The sequence below is a fragment of the Molothrus aeneus genome, chromosome 5, assembly GCF_037042795.1.
Source record: "Molothrus aeneus isolate 106 chromosome 5, BPBGC_Maene_1.0, whole genome shotgun sequence".
NCBI lineage: Eukaryota > Metazoa > Chordata > Aves > Passeriformes > Icteridae > Molothrus > Molothrus aeneus.
The window spans coordinates 63,967,427-63,986,144 of record NC_089650.1 but is presented as its reverse complement, the minus strand read 5'-3'; the positions used below and the strand labels follow the sequence as shown (position 1 = coordinate 63,986,144).

Genomic DNA, 18,718 nt, shown 5'->3' with positions numbered 1-18,718 from the left:
AAGTCAGTCTCAGAAAAAGGAATATTCACACCACTCCAAATTTCTATTAAATGTATTTCACTGAAAATCTGGGCTGTTTAAGCTCCAGCTGAGAGTGACTTTATTGCACTTTCCTGTGCTCCTTTCCACTATTTAGTACAATTCTCAGTGCTGCATTCACCTTATATTTCAAAATTGTTTACTATATATTGTGTAATTTACAGTATCCATTTTCAGTTGCACCAGTTTTAATTATTTTTAAGTCTGTTCTTCCTAGTTAATGTTGGCAGGACAGGCAGGTTGGTTTCCATTGGAAAACAAGTCAAAAGGAAAATAAACCAAACCTATTAGTGCTGAAACATGACCTAGTTTTAAATTGTTGTCAGGTGAGGAATCTCCTCCAGATTTTAACTGTCCACTTGTTTTATGGAGAGATGGAGGAATAAGACAGCAATTAGGAAATACATTGTTCCAACCTTCAGATACTGGAAAATGTATTTTGAGCAGTGGTTTGTCTACAGAGCTGTATTTCTCTGTTTCCTAGAAGCAAAGTGAAAAAGATTGAGGCAACAAGATCACATATATATATATATTTGTGATATATGTATATATATATATATACAACAAGCAAGAGTGGGCTGATTTACTGATATCCCTCAGAAGGAAGTGAATAAACCAGTGATTCAATTCCTTCTTTTAAAACGATGCTTTTGAGATATTTAATACATACTGTGTATTTTTAATGACATTTTAAAAAATGCTGGTTTTTTCACTGGTTTGCAGGGATGTAGTGATATCAAACTGATACAGATAAAAGTCACCACTTCTGGGCTGCAGCTTTGCCTTTCCATTTGATGCAGAACCATGAAGATAAACAGGCTGAAGTGCCAACCTCTGTCATGGAATCATGGAATAGTTTGGGTTGGAAGGGACCTCAAAGGTCACCCAGCCCAACCCTCTCCACTGAGCAGGGACAGCTTCACCTACACCAGGTTGCTCAGAGCCTTGTCCAACGTGACCTTTGATGTTCCCAGGGGTCCACCACCAGTCTGAGAACCTGTGCCAGTGTTTCACCACCTCCACAGGTCCTTTTTCAAATGACAAGGAGCCCACTTGAGAGTAATCCACTTGCTAATCCCGGCATGATTCCTTGATTCCTGTGGAGGTGCCAAACAAACTATAGGAGCTCAGAAGAGTGAAAGAAAGGATGTTCCCATCTTCTGCACATCATGGTGTTTGCAGACCTCAGCAGAGTGCTGCAAATGTGCAATTTTGCTATGATTATTTCTTAGGGTTTGTCTGCATGATGGTGTTTTCAGTGGAAGCACTGGTTTCTCTCCTGTGCCTCATCATGATGGCAGCACTGAGGGAGTGTTGCTGTCACTGGCAGGTCCCACATCTCCTCCATGCTCCACTGCCTGGGGCAATGAACACAGACAGGGCAAATGGCCTGCTGGCATTTAAAAGGCTGTCATAAGCTGTCACTCAGAACAGTGTAATCACAAAAGACTTAAAAACCTGATGTCCTTTGTCATTTGGTTGCCTTTGGTTCAGTCACACCTTTTACAGCTGATAGGACCAGGGGAAATTTTGAATATAATGTGTAATCTTTGAATATGGAATAAAATTTTGAATAAAACAAGAGAGCATTGACCTTGAAGAATCATGGACCTTTAAGATCTCTGCAGTAGGGATTCTGGGAAGGAAAGTGCTGTCTCCAAAGATTTTAACTGCCAAACTGTGTTACGTCCCTGAGCAGAGCTTTCCAGAGTCTTGCCCAAGTGGAAACAAAGGTCTGTTCTCCAAGGCACAACCTCACTGCAGCTGCTCAGCAAATGTCAAATGAAACTTTTAATGCAGGAGGAAAACTAGTTAGTTTGCTCAGTTGGGTTCAGAAAATGGCCACAGCATTTTTGCCCAATAATTTCCCAAGCAACCACTCAGGGTGGGGAGCAGCCCTTTGGAGCAGCCATCATCACGGGGGTGAAAGGGCTGAAAAACCAGAATAAATACTGTGGCAATGTTGCTTTGCATTTTCTCTACACAATCTGGAAGGAGGTTGTAATGAGGTGGGATCTCTTCTCCCAGGAAACTCTTGACAGGACAAGATGAAATGGCCTCATGTTGCACCAGGGAAGGTTTGGGTTGGATATGAGCAAACTTTTCTTTGCCTAAAGATTGGCAAGCACTGGAACAGGCTGTCCAGTGAAGTGGTGGAGTTGCCATTCCAGAAAATGTTCAAAAAGGGAGTTGCTGTAGCCCTTCAAGATATATTTTAGTGGCTATGGTGGTGTTTGGTCAAAAGTTGTGCTTGATGTTCTTGAAGGTCTTTTCCAGCCTGAATGATTCTGACATTGAATAGCACTACCAAAGGAGAGGGTGCTAACATCCCTCTCTGCCATATGCACAAACCTGCATTCTAGAAGAATAAGCCAAAACTAATCCTGTGTCCTTTCTTTGGTAGCAGCATATATTTACGTTGCCAGCAGATTTTAAGCTGGGTGATTTAAAGATACAATAATGAGGAAAGTCCTTGCCTTTTTCAAGCTGTATATTTTATGATGTGCTGCAAATGAGAAAGCCAGGGCAGTTTTCTGACATATTTACTGAATAAAGCAAATCTCTGCAGGCCATACAGTAATTCTGTAGCAATATCTGTCCCTGCCTGATTAACACTCTAGATTATTGGTACAAGGAGAATTTTCATCACGTACTTCTATTTGCAAGAGGTCAGACTAAATAATCGTAATGTTCCTTTCTGGGTCTAAAATCTATTAATCTGTTTACTCATTTTCCTTTTATGTGTTGCTTCATTTGAACAATGACATGGGGGTGGCCAATTTCTCTTTCAAACAGCACATTGGCCAGGTTTGCCTTCTGGTTCTCATGCATTTTTCACAATGCAGAGGAAGTTTAAAGCCAAACAGAAAAGCCCTCCATTAAAAACAAAATACATTTTAAGAACTGAATTATTTGTCTTAATAAGAATTCCTTCATTAGAGAAATGTAATACTCAAAGGCAGAACTTCTCAGGAATAGCCCCTTCAGTCTTCCTTATCTCCACTCACACTTCAGCTTCATGCTGAGTTCTGTGCTGTTTCTGATTTATATTGTAGGAAACTGTGAATGTGTAACTTCTGATAGATAAGCTGCTCACAATTATAGGGTAATGCTCATATTTAACTTACTTTTCATGTTGTCCTGAGAGGCCTCCTGCTCCAATTTCTGAAACCAGTCCTCTTTTTTGTTTGGCATCCCTAACGTGCAAGTTTAAACAGCATTAGTGAATCCCTAGGGATGTGTCTGCCTTTGCAGGGTGGCTCTTCTAATCCAGCATGATTTATGGTGCTTTGGTGACTTGTCCAGTGGAGAATGGATCATGACTTGAACTGCATGGAAGCATGAGGTGGACTGAACACCCTTCTGAAGGGAAAAGCCAACAAGTTCTGAATAGCTTTGCTGGGGTTCTTCATGTAATCCACCACTGATGAGTTCATCAATAAGACTCCTGATAAAAAGCAATTAAACTGTCAAGCAGTAAATGATCCAGAGCAATTACAGCGTGTAGTACAAAAGAGGAAGAGAAGCATCAGTGTTTTGCCAAATGGCAAAGAAGTCAAAGTGATATTTCAAAGGGTTTTATTTTTCAAGCTCCTAAAACAAGCAGAAGGGTTCCTACACTTGGTGACAGTGGGGGATGCAGGGGTGAAGAAGTGAGAGGATTTATCTGCACACACAGACAGTCCCACCAAGAGAAAGAAAGGGCAACTGAATACATTAATATGACTAACTTATTTTTAATTCCAGTGTTTATTTGTTCTTTTATTCATGTATTTATTCACCTGAAGGCTAACATATGTGGGGATGTCCCCCACCAGGCAGCCCTGCTGAGGTGACAGTCTGGCAGGTACCTGGTACTGTGACCTGCAGTGTGAGGGTGCAGGTTTCACTCTGCTGGCAAAAACACCAGAAATTCAGAGAGATGGGCTCTTGTTTTCTGTTTATGAGTTTAGGGGCCTTAAATTACAAAGGAGTTTTTGTTTGGTTCTCATTTTTCATCAAAGTACTGCTTTGAAACGTTGCACCTTCTGCTTTCCTGATGGTGCTGCAGAGGAATGGGATGCTTTGGAAAAAGTTTGATAATTCCCTTTACCTGCAGCATGGGCTGTTTTCGTTTTGTTTGCCAGTTTGGTTCTTTCCTGATGAACTGGTGGTGAAATGGGTTAATGTAAAGGGAAGGTGTAATAGTAATGTGTTTAAATAGTAATGTGTTTATGTGTTTAAATAGTAATGTGCTTAAATAGTAATGTATTTATGTGTTTAAGAAAAGCCTGGATGTGGCACTCAGTGCCTTGGTTTAGTTGAGGTGTTAGGGCATGGGTTGGACTCAATGATCTTGAGGGTCTCTTCCAACCTAGTCATTCTGGGAATTCTGTAATGCTGAAATGTTTCCTTGTCTCTCACAAGTTACATCTGTAAATTAGAAATTGCACAAATACGGAAAATGTAGTGTCAAGGACTGACACCAATCCTTGAACAGAGCCTGAGTATTTATTAGGTCACTGTTAGAGTGACCTCTCCTTTGCCTCTAATGAGCATTGCAAGGTCTTTCAGGGTCCTTTTTTACTGTCTGAGCAGGGAGTTCAGCCAACAGTGTACACACTGAGAGCCCAGTTAACAAGGTAGCTTGTCCATGTACAAAACCATTGGTATTTTCAAAGTTTTTTGAAACCTATCCTAAGCTGAGCCACTCAATGTGGCAGCTTGTGCTAGAGGTTTAGATCTGCATTTAAACATCAAACTGGGAAGAAGCAAACCCCCCAAATCCAGTCAGGAAAATAAAAGATTATAAATATAACTGTAGGAATTTATTGCAAACTCCATCACCAACCTAGGTCCTCTGAAATATTTGTATCATCTGCATGATCAATACCCAAAGTCTCCTTAATGAAACACTAGATCTGGAAGCTTTTATCTCAGGAAACCCTGGAAGCAGAGTGCAATCTGTGTTTTCCCAGTGGAATTGCAGATAATATCTCTTTTATCAGATGGTCAAGTTGGGTTCTACTGTCCCTCCTCAAACTGGGTGTTAATGGAATACATCCTGGCCTGTACCAGCAACAGTGTGGCCACCAGGACCAGGGCAGTGACTGTCCCCCTCCCCTCAAATCCTATTTCCTTTCACCTTGAATGTTTCTTCTGGCTTTTTTCATGTGGCTAGTCAGTAATATGTACTTAAGGCATGTAGCCTCAGGAAAAAGATGCATTAGGAGTTAAAGTATTCATATTTATGGCTGAGTTTGGTTGTATTTTTTTTTTTTCATTCTAAATGAAATTATTCTTCTGGTCATTGCTTTGAAATAGTTTCCTGTTGCTGGAGGCAGGCAAAGCATATTCTGGGGTGTCCATGTGCCATGGGGACACTTGGCTCAGCTCTTTCTCCAAGTGCTGGGCTTTTCCCAAGCTGCTTGGAGAACCAGAGAAAAGCCACAGCTCAGTGGCTGAGCCAGGACCAAGGGCTGGAGCCAGGCATGTTCCATCAGGCAGTCCCAGCAGGCACATCCATACAGAAGAGGCAGTTGTGGCTGCTTTGCTGAGTTTTGCCCAACTCTGAATCCCTGGGCGGGGCTGAAGCTACCCTGGATCACAGCGTGACACTTGAGCTGCTCCAGAGTTAAATGCTTTTCAAGTACCTGAACTTGGCTGGTTGTCCCTTGACTTTTTCTTTGCTGGGAACCAAGATTGAAATAATCAGGGGGAAAAGGTTCCTTTTGCTGCTGTTTGTGTGTCCGGCTCCATGAGCCAGTGCCAGCTGCAAGACAGGAGCAGGCCTCTAATTTCCACTAATGAGAAATCCCTCCTACCCTCTCTTTCTGGACAGAAAATTCTGTCTTAAATTCCTTTAAAACAAAGACCTAATTCTGCTCTTACTGCCTGCAGTTTCAATTCTGCCTCAAAATTGCCATAGAGAGGGCAAAGCTGGATGGTGCCATTAAAAAGAAAATAATTATTCCAGAGTATTAAAGACTGGAACAAACTGCAGGAACACTTTATGAGTGCCCAGGTCTGCTCAGAAGAGATGCCAAGTCCCATCCCAGCAGGGCAGGGGGGGTTGGGATCAAGACCAGCCAACAGGCCGCATCTCCACCATGATTTAAGAGCTCAGATGCTCTCCCACAGCTCCTGTGGGAGCACTGGCTTGTGTCAGTCCTTGGGTGCCATGCAGGGAGCAGCATTCCCAATGACATTGTGGTTGGATTAACCCTATCTTAGGGGAGAAAAGCCATAAGGACATGAGGTTCATGTGGAAAGTAGCCATGGCCTTGGGTGCTGAGTTGAAGAGCATCCCAGGGAGGTGGAGCTGAGCCAGGAGCCTTGCCAACATCAGGGAGACTCTAGTGCAAAGCTGTAATGCACCATGACACAGAGTCACCACACTAATAAATAGGAGCACGAGACCCTTGGCTCTCTGCATGGACCTGGGATGCTCTCAGCATTCTCAATAAACAAGGGCCTGCAAATGTAAGAGCTGCTCCTCCTGAGTGTTTGGATAAGCTCTGGTTTGCAGTGCATCATTTAAGAGGTTGCAAATATTTTCTGTGTGTTGAAATAAAATTATAAGCAGATTGAGCCTGGGTACAGTAGATCCAGTGGACTAAATCTGACTAAGAAAAGCCTTCAATTAAAGAGTGAGGCTTAAGGGGGGGCAGGGAGTGAGCTGGCATGGAGGAAAATTCTATCAATTTAGTGAAAAATATTTTGTGAAAATATACTCTGTGCAAAAATCAAAGGAGACTTTCCCTGTGCAGGAAAGCACATGGTGTAAATTGGTATCTACTAAAGCAGTCATTGCTTGAGTGTAACAAAAGTAACTGTATGAACCTGCAAAACAGCACACACTGCATTTTCATGGGGAAATATGCTGTATTCTGGGATATTAATTACTGTGTGGGCTCAATTTTCAGTGCAATCAATCCACAGGAAACAAAGGGACTGCAAGGGAAATATAAAAAGACAGTCAGCTAATAGGAGCCATATTCAATAAAATTGTATCTGCCTTCAGTGAACAGTGAGGGTGAGGTGAGTCTGTTCTCCCTTGGCAGGGCACAGGATGGGCTGGGCCAAGAGGGGCTTGGAGCAACACTCTGTGTATTTCCACATATGTATGTATAAATATGTGTATGTGAGAAATACAACTCCTGTTTTGAGAAACTAGGAAAGAATTAGGGGATTTAATTCAGGCTGCTGGTGGACTTCAGACCCTGAATGAACTTCACCTTTCCTGCAGTTTCAATATAGTGCCAGTGTGTCAGTAAGCTGTTTGTTTTGTTTGCCTAGCACTTCATAGAAGGATTATCTGGTTTCTTTCTTTTAAGGTTTCCAGGGTTGCTTTTCATTTTCAAACCTGAATGTGTTCATTTTTAGTGGTAGCATTCTCTACCACTAAAGTCAGGCTCCAAACTTCCCTAGGAAGTGACTTCATGTTATTATTCAAGCAGATTATTGCCTGGAGTGGCTGAATTACCTAGTGTTTGTGTAATGGCAAGCTCTCAGTCCATATGCATTTAATGACTGTAATCATTTGTTATTTTCCCTTTATTAGGTTTGTTTTTAAAGAAAGTTTTACTGTGCTATTTATGATATGCTAAGTGGTGCAACTTGCTGAAGAAACATTTCACATACATTTCATTTTTTAATAGGTTTTGCTTGCTAAAATGGAAATCTTTTATTTACCCTAGTAGGGCAGTTTTTTGCTGACAGTTTTATTATTTCAATTACTCAGACATTTCTTTCCTCTTTTGTTTCCTCAGATACTCCTCCAGGGAGTTTTAATGTGCCATTCTTTATTTAAAATTGGGTTCAGAACGTGTTATTTCTAGCAAGGCAGGGAAAAAGTGCAGTATGGCAGACATTAAATAGTGGGATGTCAAGGTTTTATTTTCTTTCCTCTTTGAGTTGTGGAATCCTTTCCTCATTTGTGTCATCTGGTGATGAATTGCACTGATAATCTGTGTTCCTCATCAATAACTGTCTCCTACCAGTGCCCGGCAGAGGCTGTGCTCTGCCTAAAGAGATTGTGGCTGCAGATAAATGATCATGCATGTGTGAATAAAGAAGGGGACCTCTGAGAGCATTTAAAATTGTCAGAGGTGCAGGCTACTTTAATAAAATAATTCTCTATAGGTAGTGGCAACGACTCCTGAATGCATTTCACTCGCTAGTGGGGAAAGAATGGGACCATTCCTCCAGGGCAAACCCCAAGCCTTGGTCAGTGGAGTGAAAAGTGAACCCCAAGGGATCATAAAAATGGGGAGCTTTACAGCCTGAGCGGGCCAGCACCAGCAGATGGAACTGCCTATGCAAAGTTCTCTGGGGTGGGACAGCAGGGAAAGCAGGGTCTGCTCCCCTGGCTCTTGCTGGGCTATGATTGTGATTTCCTCTGCAAGTGCTAGAGAGTCTTTGGCCACTTCCTGATGTGTGATGGGTTTTCCATTCTAGCCTGACCAGTCCTTGGAGAAAATCAAACTCAATTCATAGAACCATAGGATATGCTGAGTTGGAAGAGACCCGTGAGGATCATTGAGTGCAACTGGCCCTGCCCAGGACACCCCAATCACACCCTGAGCCTGAGAGCATTGTCCAAATGATTTTGGACTCTGTCAGGCTCAGTGCTGTGACCACTTCCCTGGGGAGCCTCTTCCAGTGCCCAGCCACCCTCTGGATGAAGAACCTTTTTCTGATATGCAACTTAAACCTCCCCTGACTCAGCTTCAGGCCATTCCCTTGGGTCCTGTCACTGGGCACCAGAGAAGTGACCAATGCCTGTCCCTCCACTGCCCCTCATGAGGCTGTTGGAGAGCACAGTGAGGTCTCCCTTCCAGGCTGTCCAGACCAAGTGACCTCAGCCCCTACACATAAAACTTCCCTTCCAGACCCTTCCCCATCCTTGTGGCCCTCCTTGGGATGCATCGTGGGGGAGCCCCAGAGCCGCAGGCAGATCTGCTCTGGCTGCCTGTGTCCAGTGCATGGCCTTGACCACCCTTTAATGATACAGAAAGGGCTTTACAAAGCACGTCCTCACTCTTCTGCTTCCCGTTGTGTTTTCCAGAGTGTCTGGGGGAGAGCTCTTTGACCGCATTGTGGAGAAGGGCTTCTACACGGAGAAGGACGCCAGCACGCTGATCAGGCAGGTCCTGGACGCTGTGTACTACCTGCACCGCATGGGCATCGTGCACAGGGACCTCAAGGTACAGCCACAGCACCCCTCTGGCCCCTGGGCAGCGTCAGTGGAGGCTGTGTAATTGTGTGAGCCTAACAAACACATGAAGTTTGTTCATTGTGCAGAACAAACATTGAAGGTTGTGTAATTGTGTGTGCCTCAGGACTGGCTGTTCCAGTAAGGTTGTACCACAGGAGAGATGCTCCAAACCCTCCTGGAAACCTCCTCCCCCAAGGATCCCCCTGATAGGGAGACCCCTTAAAAGTTCTGTGGCAGTATGGAGAGACTGTTGGGAAGGATGAAAGTTTGACAAGAAAGTCTCACAGATATGTGTGCTTAGCAGAAAGATTTTTAAATGTAGAGTCTGATGAAGGAATAGAGATGGAAGCAAGTTTTGATATAGAAGAAAAGAATTGCTGAGCCAGTCTTACTGGATAACCAAGGAGGCAAAGGGTGTGTTAGTTAGAAGGGGGTTTTATGACTTAGAGCAAAGGATAAACCCACCTCAAACAAGAAGATGTTTTTACCAAGCAGAAAGAGAGCACAGGCAAACAACTCAGCAAATGGTGCAAGTAGAAAAAAGGTCTCAGAATTTCCACTGCAAGAACACTGAAAAACAACTTCTAGCTTAAACTGTAATGTACTAACTTTTAGTGATTGGAGAATAGTAACATGAATATGGTAATTATAGTAGTTATGATAGGCTATAGATAAAATTTAAGGTATAGATTGGTTCTACTGTATTAAGATGCTCAGCAAAGAAAAGGATATAATGCAATGTAACCAAAACCAAAGGGTCTGGAGCTGACAGCTGTAGGCACAGGCTCTGTCACCCACAACCCTGGACTGCTGTAACTCTTGGATGGAATAAACTGCATTTTGGAGAGCCCCTGGAGTCCCACATCCCTCATTTCAGCTCTTACAGAGAGATGAACGGGACTTTTGTATTTTTCAGTCTTCAGGTTGCTGTTTATTTTTCTTTCATCAGAAGTTCAGCACGCCATCTACATATCAGACGTAGCATACAAAGAAAAGGCACCAAAAGTCACAAGACACACAGGTTTAAGGGCTTTTAAATCTATTTTGTCCAATTAACTGTTAAAACCTATTTTATTTCTACCTTTCTACCAATACCTAATTATTTGTCTGTTCATGCAATATCTGAATTGCAGTTTTTTCTCACCAATCACTCTGTGCCACCAACACTGCAGAAAATGGAGTAGATGAGGAACAAGAAGGAAATCAGACAATGCCCCAAATCTTCCATCTTGTCTTCTATCTATAGAATACTAAAGCCCATACTAAAACCCCAAAACGCTACGTTTTTCACCCTGTGATAAACTACACTACTATCTATTTCACACACTCGTAGATTCCAATTAACCCCAAAGTCATGGAAGCTTTCTCCATGGACGAAGGTTAAAAGCAGTGTTCTCCTGGGGATCAGGACTTCTCAGGACAGGCAGAGAAATATTCCCTATGCCCTGGGTTCCAGCACCCATGGGACTGGTTTCAATGAGGACTCTGCAGTCAGGGCACTTAGAGTGGGAGCTTTGCACATAGGATTTGAGGAAAAGCTATTAAGACCCAAAATGTTACATTAAGGCAGAAACCCCATTATTGTATTTGCAGGGAATGTCCCAATGAAGGCAGGAATGATGCATCTGACTCCATGTTCTCAGAAGGCTAATTTATTACTTTACAACACTATATTATATTAAAGAATACTATATATAGTATTCTTTTAATTTCTGTATTCTTTAGTATACTATACTATACTAAAGAATACAGAAAATATATTTACTGAATGCTAAAAAGATAATAATGAAAACTCCTGACTCTTTTCAGAGCCCCGACACAGCTTGGCCCTGATTGGCCAAAGAGTCAAAACAGCTCACAGCAGAATCCAATTAAACAATCACCTGTGGGTAAACAATCTCCAAACACATTCCACATGTGAGCACAACACAGGAGAAGCAAATGAGATAAGAATTGTTTTCCTTTTTCTCTGAGGCTTCTCAGCTTCCCAGGAGAAAAATCCTGGGTGAAGGAGTTTTTTCAGAGAATGTGAATGCCACACCCCATCTCAGCTGAGGTGTGTTCACTGCTAAAAAGAATTTTGCAGGTTTGCTGTGCTAGATTTACTTTGACTTAATAATGACTGGTAACAATAGCGGGGGAAAGTTTAGTGATTTCCTATCTCTTGGAGCAGTGTTTTTGCTAACAGCAAGGGTTCTTCTAAGGACCATTGTGTGCCAATGTGATATTTAGATTATTTTCCTTTCAGCTGCGCCATATTGTCACATCTAAACCTCTCAGCTGTTCAGGTATAAAAACTCCCCAAAAGTTGTTGTTTTATTCTTTTCTTCCAGTATCTTTAGTGCCATTAAGACAAGCAGAAATGCTTGGATTTGATAGCACTTTAGTGTTTTAAGTAATAAGTGAGCAGAAGATACTAGAAAAATACACAAATTTCAAAAGCAAACCGTGTGTTCAGCTCCTGAGCTAGTTAATTCTGCCAAAGTTTACTGCCAGAAATGAAGACTTCAGTGATGGAAATAACATCTCTGGCTGTATTTTGGAGGGATGCTCCAAACAGGGGTTTCCTTGGATGTTGAGGCAGAGCTTGTATTTTCCCTCTGTGAAGAGAGTGGAATTTGGCTACATGTTATGAGCCTTATATAAGCCTTATAAAAAGGTTTAATGAACACTAACAGAGTCAAGAGGCTCTGCAGTCCAGTCCAGACAGTCCCAAATAATGGGTTTCCTGCAAGGAGGCACTGGTTAGGCTTCCATCTCCTACAGTCTCCACATCTTGCCCTCAGCTCCTGTTCATTTCCTGCCCTTATGCTGAAGTACACAGGAACATTCTCATATTTATAAGAGCTCCACAGAATTCCAGTATGGAAGTGCTGTATTTTAACATGACCATCTTGCTCCCAAATTCAACTTCTAGGAAACAACTTCAGGCTTCTTTCTGCCACCCGCATTTTTGGAGTGAGGTCCAAGACCTCTTAATTCAGATATTCCATTGTACAAGGTCTTGTTATTCTTGTATTTATAATCTAAAGCAGGTTATACCTCTCATTTTTAAAAATAATCTTATTTTAAAGTTCCTGTAATAAAATATGGGGTCTGGTGATTTGGGAATTAAATTCATGTACAAATTACTTTCAGAGTTTATATAAGGCCAAGCTGAATTTAGATCAAACCAACCTTCTCCAGTGGTATTTTGTAGCTCGGAGTAGCTCTTTTTCTCTTTCTCTCTTTTGTTTACAGATTTTTGTCAGTACCACATCAATTGTCAAAATGACTCATAAAATGCAGTATATGAGGAACACCTGCTGTGAATTTCTGTTAGCAAAAACATACCATGATGAGAAAAACAGAGATATAATAAGACTTTTTATGATTTCAAAATATCAAAATAAGTGTAAGGTTCAAAATGAAACTCTGGGAAAGAATCCACTCTACAAAAACTCAACCCATGAAACATCCATAACAATTATTTATTGTAATTATGTGTTTATTCAAATACCAAAATAGGACTTGCTGTAGTTGGTAAAAGCGTGTCTGGGCTCCAAGTCTCTAATCTAAGTAATGCAAGAGCAGATTAGAAGAGATGGCAGCAGGTGATGTCTGGGGGAACTCCAGGATGCACAAAAGGAGTGAAAGGCTCAAGCAGCTCCATTTGCTACAGAGCCACCTTGTTAATGCTTTTTGAATTAACCAGCTTGAGGAAACAAAATTCTTTTAAACAAGTTTGACTTTTAAATGTGTGGGTTTCTTGACCTTATTAAATGTATGTGGGAACCTGAGGTGAGTTTTTAGAAATTGTTAGGAAATAACTGCTTTTCCCTTAATTCCAAGTCTACCAAACCCTCACCAGATCACAAGAGCTGTAGTAAAAATTAGGAGTGACTCCAGCCTAGGGCAGAGCATTGCAGGAAACTGTAGTCCCTACAAGAGTGTCAACACTATAAAGTGCAATTAAAGCACTGGACTTGCAAGTTATCATGAGAAAGAACATAAATAGTACAACTGCATATTTATTTTTAGGAGCCAAATAATTTCCATTTTTACCTCAGCCCTGCTGGCCCACAGCTGTGGCTGCAGCTTGCAGATCCTCTCATGGCCATTGTGCCCCATGTTTCCACATGTCCCATGGATGAAGCCATCACTTGGTGCTGGGGCTGGGGAGCAGGAATGGCTTTAACCTCCTGAATGGGGACATCACCCTGCAGCACCCCTTCATCCCCCCTTCCCCAGAGCAGATGGGTTCTGGTGCTGCTGAACTGCAGTTTCTCCTCCTCACAAATCCAAGCTTGGATGTGTCCCAGGGAGTCTGAGGATGTTGTGTGGCTGCAGCTGCTCCTCACCATTCCCTGGAGCACACAGCAGGCTGTTTGTCAGCATTTGTGCCAGCTTTGGGCAATAGACTCCATTGAGGCTATTTAGAAACATTGGGTACCTGTAGGAGGATAGAATTTAAGAAAATAAAGATAGTGTAGAAAATAATCTTACCCCTAAGGTGTTGCTGCTGGGCCAATTATTAAAGATTAGGAACAGGCCTGACTTTACAGGCCACAGCTGTAAACAATGGGAAGAAGAGGGCTATAAAAGAGTGGGGTGGGTGGTTAAGAAGGGGACTGGAGTCAGTTGGCTGCTTTGTGAAGAAGAAAGAGGCAGCGCTCTGAGGAGATGCCTACGAGAAACACCAAGAAGGTCTGGAACTTTTGCAATAAGGAGCCAACAGTATGGGACCCCTGCAGTAAGATGATGATGGATACCCATCACTTTTACAGATGAAGACCCAAAAGTCCAAAGCCCATTGCCTCCAGGCTGAGTGCTGCAGGTGTGGGACCCTTTCATGAGCCCAGATGTTAGGCAGGGGAAGAGGTGGGCTCTCACAGCACCCAGCCTGAGCTTTGCTGCGTAGCAGCAGCAGCAGCATGCTCATAACACAAGAATGCAGGGGTGTCTGGAGCAGATGGAGGCTGGTTGGGCTCTCCAAGCTGCCTGACTCTGATATAAAAAGTCACAGGGCTTTGTGGAGTGATCCTTGTTTTCTCTTGCCATAAACAAGTTGCTGTGCTTAGTGCTATAGCACATTTTTCCTTCAGCATTTTTTCCTAATCAGCTCTAGCTGAAATATCCTTGCTTCAAGTCTGATAACTGTAAAGGCATTTCCCCTCTCAAAACAGTTTGTTTCTAGTGGAGAAGATACAAAAATTCTCTAATACCTCCTGTTTTCCTTTTTCTTTTTTCAAATACTGTATAAAATTTTTTAGTACACTACCTGGATTTGCCATATTTACTTGCTTTCAGATGAATCCTTCTGTTTCGCCACTCTGAAGTGAAAATGCATCAGACATATCTCACAAGTAAGGGATGAGCCTTGGGTCCTTCTTGAGGTGCCAGAGGAGGCGTTTGTTGGCCCAGAAAAGTTGCTCAAAGCTCAGGGTGTCAGGGTCTTCCATTTGTTGCCATGCAGGAGTCTGGAGAGGATCTCCATGTAGGTTTTAAGAACAACTCTTTAAACTTAGGGCAACCAAATTATATTTGTGTATGGTGTGACGAGGGATTGTATTAAATGTATGCATGGGTCACCAGGTTTTGTTACTGAACTCACATATTCAAAACTCCTTTTGCTTATTCCCCTTTCTAGCCTGAGAATCTGCTTTACTACAGCCAGGATGAGGAGTCAAAAATCATGATCAGTGACTTTGGCTTGTCGAAGATGGAGGGTAAAGGAGATGTGATGTCCACAGCCTGTGGCACTCCTGGCTATGTTGGTAAGAGGTTTGCTTATATTTTAGTGAAAATGAAATAATTCTCATTTTCTGGTGCTGGTACCTGGTGCACATGAGATTTTAGATAGTTGTTAGAATTTAGTGTTTGCCTGTGCTCTGTCTTGTGTGCTCTTCCCCTTTGGGGTACAATTCTGCAATCCAGCTCTCGGTTTGTGGGATTCACTTTGATGTTTTCAGTCCTTTGTGGAATGGCTCTCAAAGATCCTGCTTTAGCTACACCAGGAGCATGTGGTGCTGTGAAGAATAGCCTCAAATGTATTGCTCCTGCAAGCACCTAGGAAACCAAGAAGCTTTACCTAATGAAATGTATTATTTTAATCATAAAGAATAGCATTTTCCAGATTCCTCTGAGAGAAGACAGTAAAATCAAAGAGCTGCATCTATTCAGATCTGTTCAGTAATCCTCTGTTACAATCATGTTAAATTACTGACTCGGATGTTAAAATGCAAAAGCTCTTTAGATCCTGGGGCCTTCCTGGACAGTGTCAAATTGTTTTCTGTCATTTATTCTTTGCTCTTCTGTCCATTTGGTAGTGACTGTACAAGGCCACCTATTAGCAGCATGTTTACCAGCAATCTCTAGAAACAGTTTAAGTAGCAAAAGTGAGCATTAGAGGGCAGGTGGTGATGAGGCCTGTTTGAGCAAACACATTTAAAAGCTCCCTTTGTGTACAAGACATCCAGCAATCCTGTGCCTCTTGCCACACCAGGATCATCAGCTGAGGTGGGGAAGTTAAACTCTGGGGTACCCATGAAATCCATGACACTGACAGTGAATAGATTTCTCTCAGATCTTTCCAGCAGGAAAGACTGGATACTTTCCAGCTGTCAGAAACTCTTTTTACTTTGCAGCTGCCACCTCACCTCTTTTCATAGCTCTGATGATATCATGGTACAACAGCTCAGATTAGGTGATTATGATACAGCCATACAGATTTGTCACAGGTATTTTTTATGGGCATTATCTTCACACTGTGCAGACACACTCTATCCCAATAAAATCAGGAAAAGGAACAGATTTCTGTGCTTTTCCCATCAATGTTTTATTTTAAGACATGGGTCAGGATGCAGTCTTGTGTAATCACACCAGACTGGAAATCTTGTTCCAAAGCAGTGGCAGGAACTGAGGTGAGACAGCAATTTTCATAACTTTTGCTGTCAGCTCTTCTGTCCCTATCAAACATGTTTTATTTTGCTCTGGAATGGGCACTGACTAGAATGAGTCTCAAGGCACAGGCAAGCTGAGATGATGTTTGCTGAAGTGCTGGTGAAAATGAGGGAGTGACTCTGCTTGGTCTCTGAGTGATCTCATGCAGCCTCTCATCATTGCTATTTACATGACAAAACTTGCTATTTTGGAGAGGAAGCCCTTGGAGCCTGTGACAGGAGCTGTAGTGCTTTGAGAGATGTTTGAGAGCTCTCATTACCCATGGTCTGGCCTCTGATGGCTGCACAAGTGCCTCCAGGCTTGTTGTTACCTTGCTGAACACAGGATTTACTCATCCTGGTTCAAGAGGTCATGGCCACTTATTTCTGAAGTGCTGACAGGGCTTTTCCCCCTCCTTCACAAAGAAAACAGCTTTAAATATTTGTTCTATTTCTTTTTTTCTTTTTTTTTTTTCTTTCTGCACAAGATTCAGCTCCTCTTTGGTGCTGTACATTTATTTTTTTTAAATGTGACAGGTTGCTCAGACAACATTTCCAAGCTCAAAAGGTTTTTGTTGCTGGTCACTGTGGTGACACCTGCAATGGTTGTCCTTGAGTATTACACCTGATGTTGTGGCTTCTGCATAGGTGATCTGCAACTTGCCCACATCCAAAAGCTTTCATGTCTTCCAGCTTGCAGCACCTGCCAAGTGCCCTCAAATCAATGGAAGTTATTCCTCCTACTGGCACAGCATGGATAAAACTCCTCAGCCTGGCTGGGGCAGACAAATGCCACAGCCCCAGCCCATCAAGTGCCCTGTCTGCCACCTCCTTTCGTGTTTTGCCTTTTCTTTCCAATTATATTTTACCTCAGGTTAAGTAGCAGTCAGAGATCTATCACTTAAAACTCATTTCCTGGTGCTTTTCTTCAGAGATAGGCAGAACACCCTAAGATTTTCTAAGATCTTACCAGAACTGATCATTTTTATCAGTTTAACCGCTTTGCTTTTAAATTGCTGGAAGATGTTCAGGCACATATGACATGTCAAAGGCACCCAGGGCTCTGTTAAGAAGTCATTGGCATCTGCTACAATTTATACTTCATCTCCAGAAATGGGTCCACTCAGATCCCACTTAGCAAAGTGCTGGACAAGCTTCTGACTCAGAAGCAGACCTGATCTTAACTCCTGTCTGCTACCCAAGTATTTGCAAGTCTGCAACCCCCTGTCATTTCTGTCTAATTTCCTTGATCAGGATATACTTTCAACTCCGTGTGCTTCATTTTTTATCTCAACTTTTCATAGTTTCATCTGCAAAGAACAGTAGTATCTATGACATTAAATGCCTGTTTATGTGGTCTGGAAATTTATTGAATAAGGAAGGGTGTAATTATAATTAAATCCCTTAACAAATATCAGTTTTCTTTCTGAAAATCAAAATATCACTTTTCAAATTGGACTGTATCTGAAATGTGCATGGCCAATGGGGCATTAGGATTTCAGCTTTTAAAGCTCTGCCTTACAGATTAAATTACTGTCAAGAGTTCTGAGTTCTTATTTTTTCGGGAGTTTTGTCAGAGATTTTGGCCCTGTGATGAAAAACTGATGGTTAAGATAATTTAACCCAATTATCTGAGCCACTTTTATTAAGAGGCCAGTCTAAATATTTGCTTACTGAAAAGGGGATCTGACAGCACAGCCTCTACTAAGAAGGTCTTGCATTTTCTTATTGCTTACCATTCTTATCCCCATTTCTTATGGAAAGAGTCTGGGATTCTTTCTGATGAGCTGAGACTAGACTGATGAACTGACTAGTCTGATGAGCTGGGACTAGACACCCAACTTTTAGATGGCAGCTGAATTGGGAAAGACGAGGCAAGGTGAGCCTTGTGTGGCTCATTTCACTCCAAATGAGGTGTGAGGAGTGACCTGCTTGGTTCTGAACTGTGAAAAACGCCAATCACTTGTTTCTAAAATTTTAAAAGTTTCATAGTAATAAAATGATTATAAAAATAGTAATACAATTAGAGTAATAATAATTTTGACAATTTGAATAAGGACAATGTGAGACAATAGAGACAAAGAATTACGGACATCCAGGTACCTTTTTCTGGGCAAAATAAGCCTGAAAAAGGACATCTGTTAACAAAGGTGTGATTAACCCTTAAAAGCAATAGCCTGTTGAATATTCATACACTTCATCCATGATGCATAAATTCCATTCAAACACAGGATTCTGTCTGGTCAGTGTCAGCTTCTTCCTCTGAATCCTGACAGCACCTTTGAGGTGGGAAGAAGTTCATTTCTCCTGATAAGAGAGCAATAAATTCTTTTTCTCTGAAAGATTCAGGTGTCCTGTGTCTGCTATCTCACTGCGAGTCCTTTCTTTAAAAAAAGTATCCTACATATCATAGTTTCTATTTTAACATTTTGTTATAACCTAAAACTATATTTAACACACTATTTAAGAGAATTAATACAGCATAACTTTCTAACACAACACAGATAATATTCATTTTAATATTTGCAAAAAGCCAATCATAAAATATACATTTTTCACA

At 41.9% G+C, this 18,718-nt stretch overlaps 1 protein-coding gene across 3 annotated transcripts in view; it reads left to right on the top strand.

The window, feature by feature from the left end:
• CAMK1D (calcium/calmodulin dependent protein kinase ID) overlaps positions 1-18,718 on the top strand; it is a 220,382-nt gene that overhangs the window by 163,855 nt on the left and 37,809 nt on the right. For all 3 annotated transcript variants that reach the window (XM_066550996.1, XM_066550998.1, XM_066550997.1), the window contains exons 4-5: positions 9,089-9,227; positions 14,868-14,994. In XM_066550996.1, coding sequence (XP_066407093.1) covers positions 9,089-9,227; positions 14,868-14,994 — 266 coding nt within the window. The remainder of the gene's footprint in view (positions 1-9,088; positions 9,228-14,867; positions 14,995-18,718) is intronic.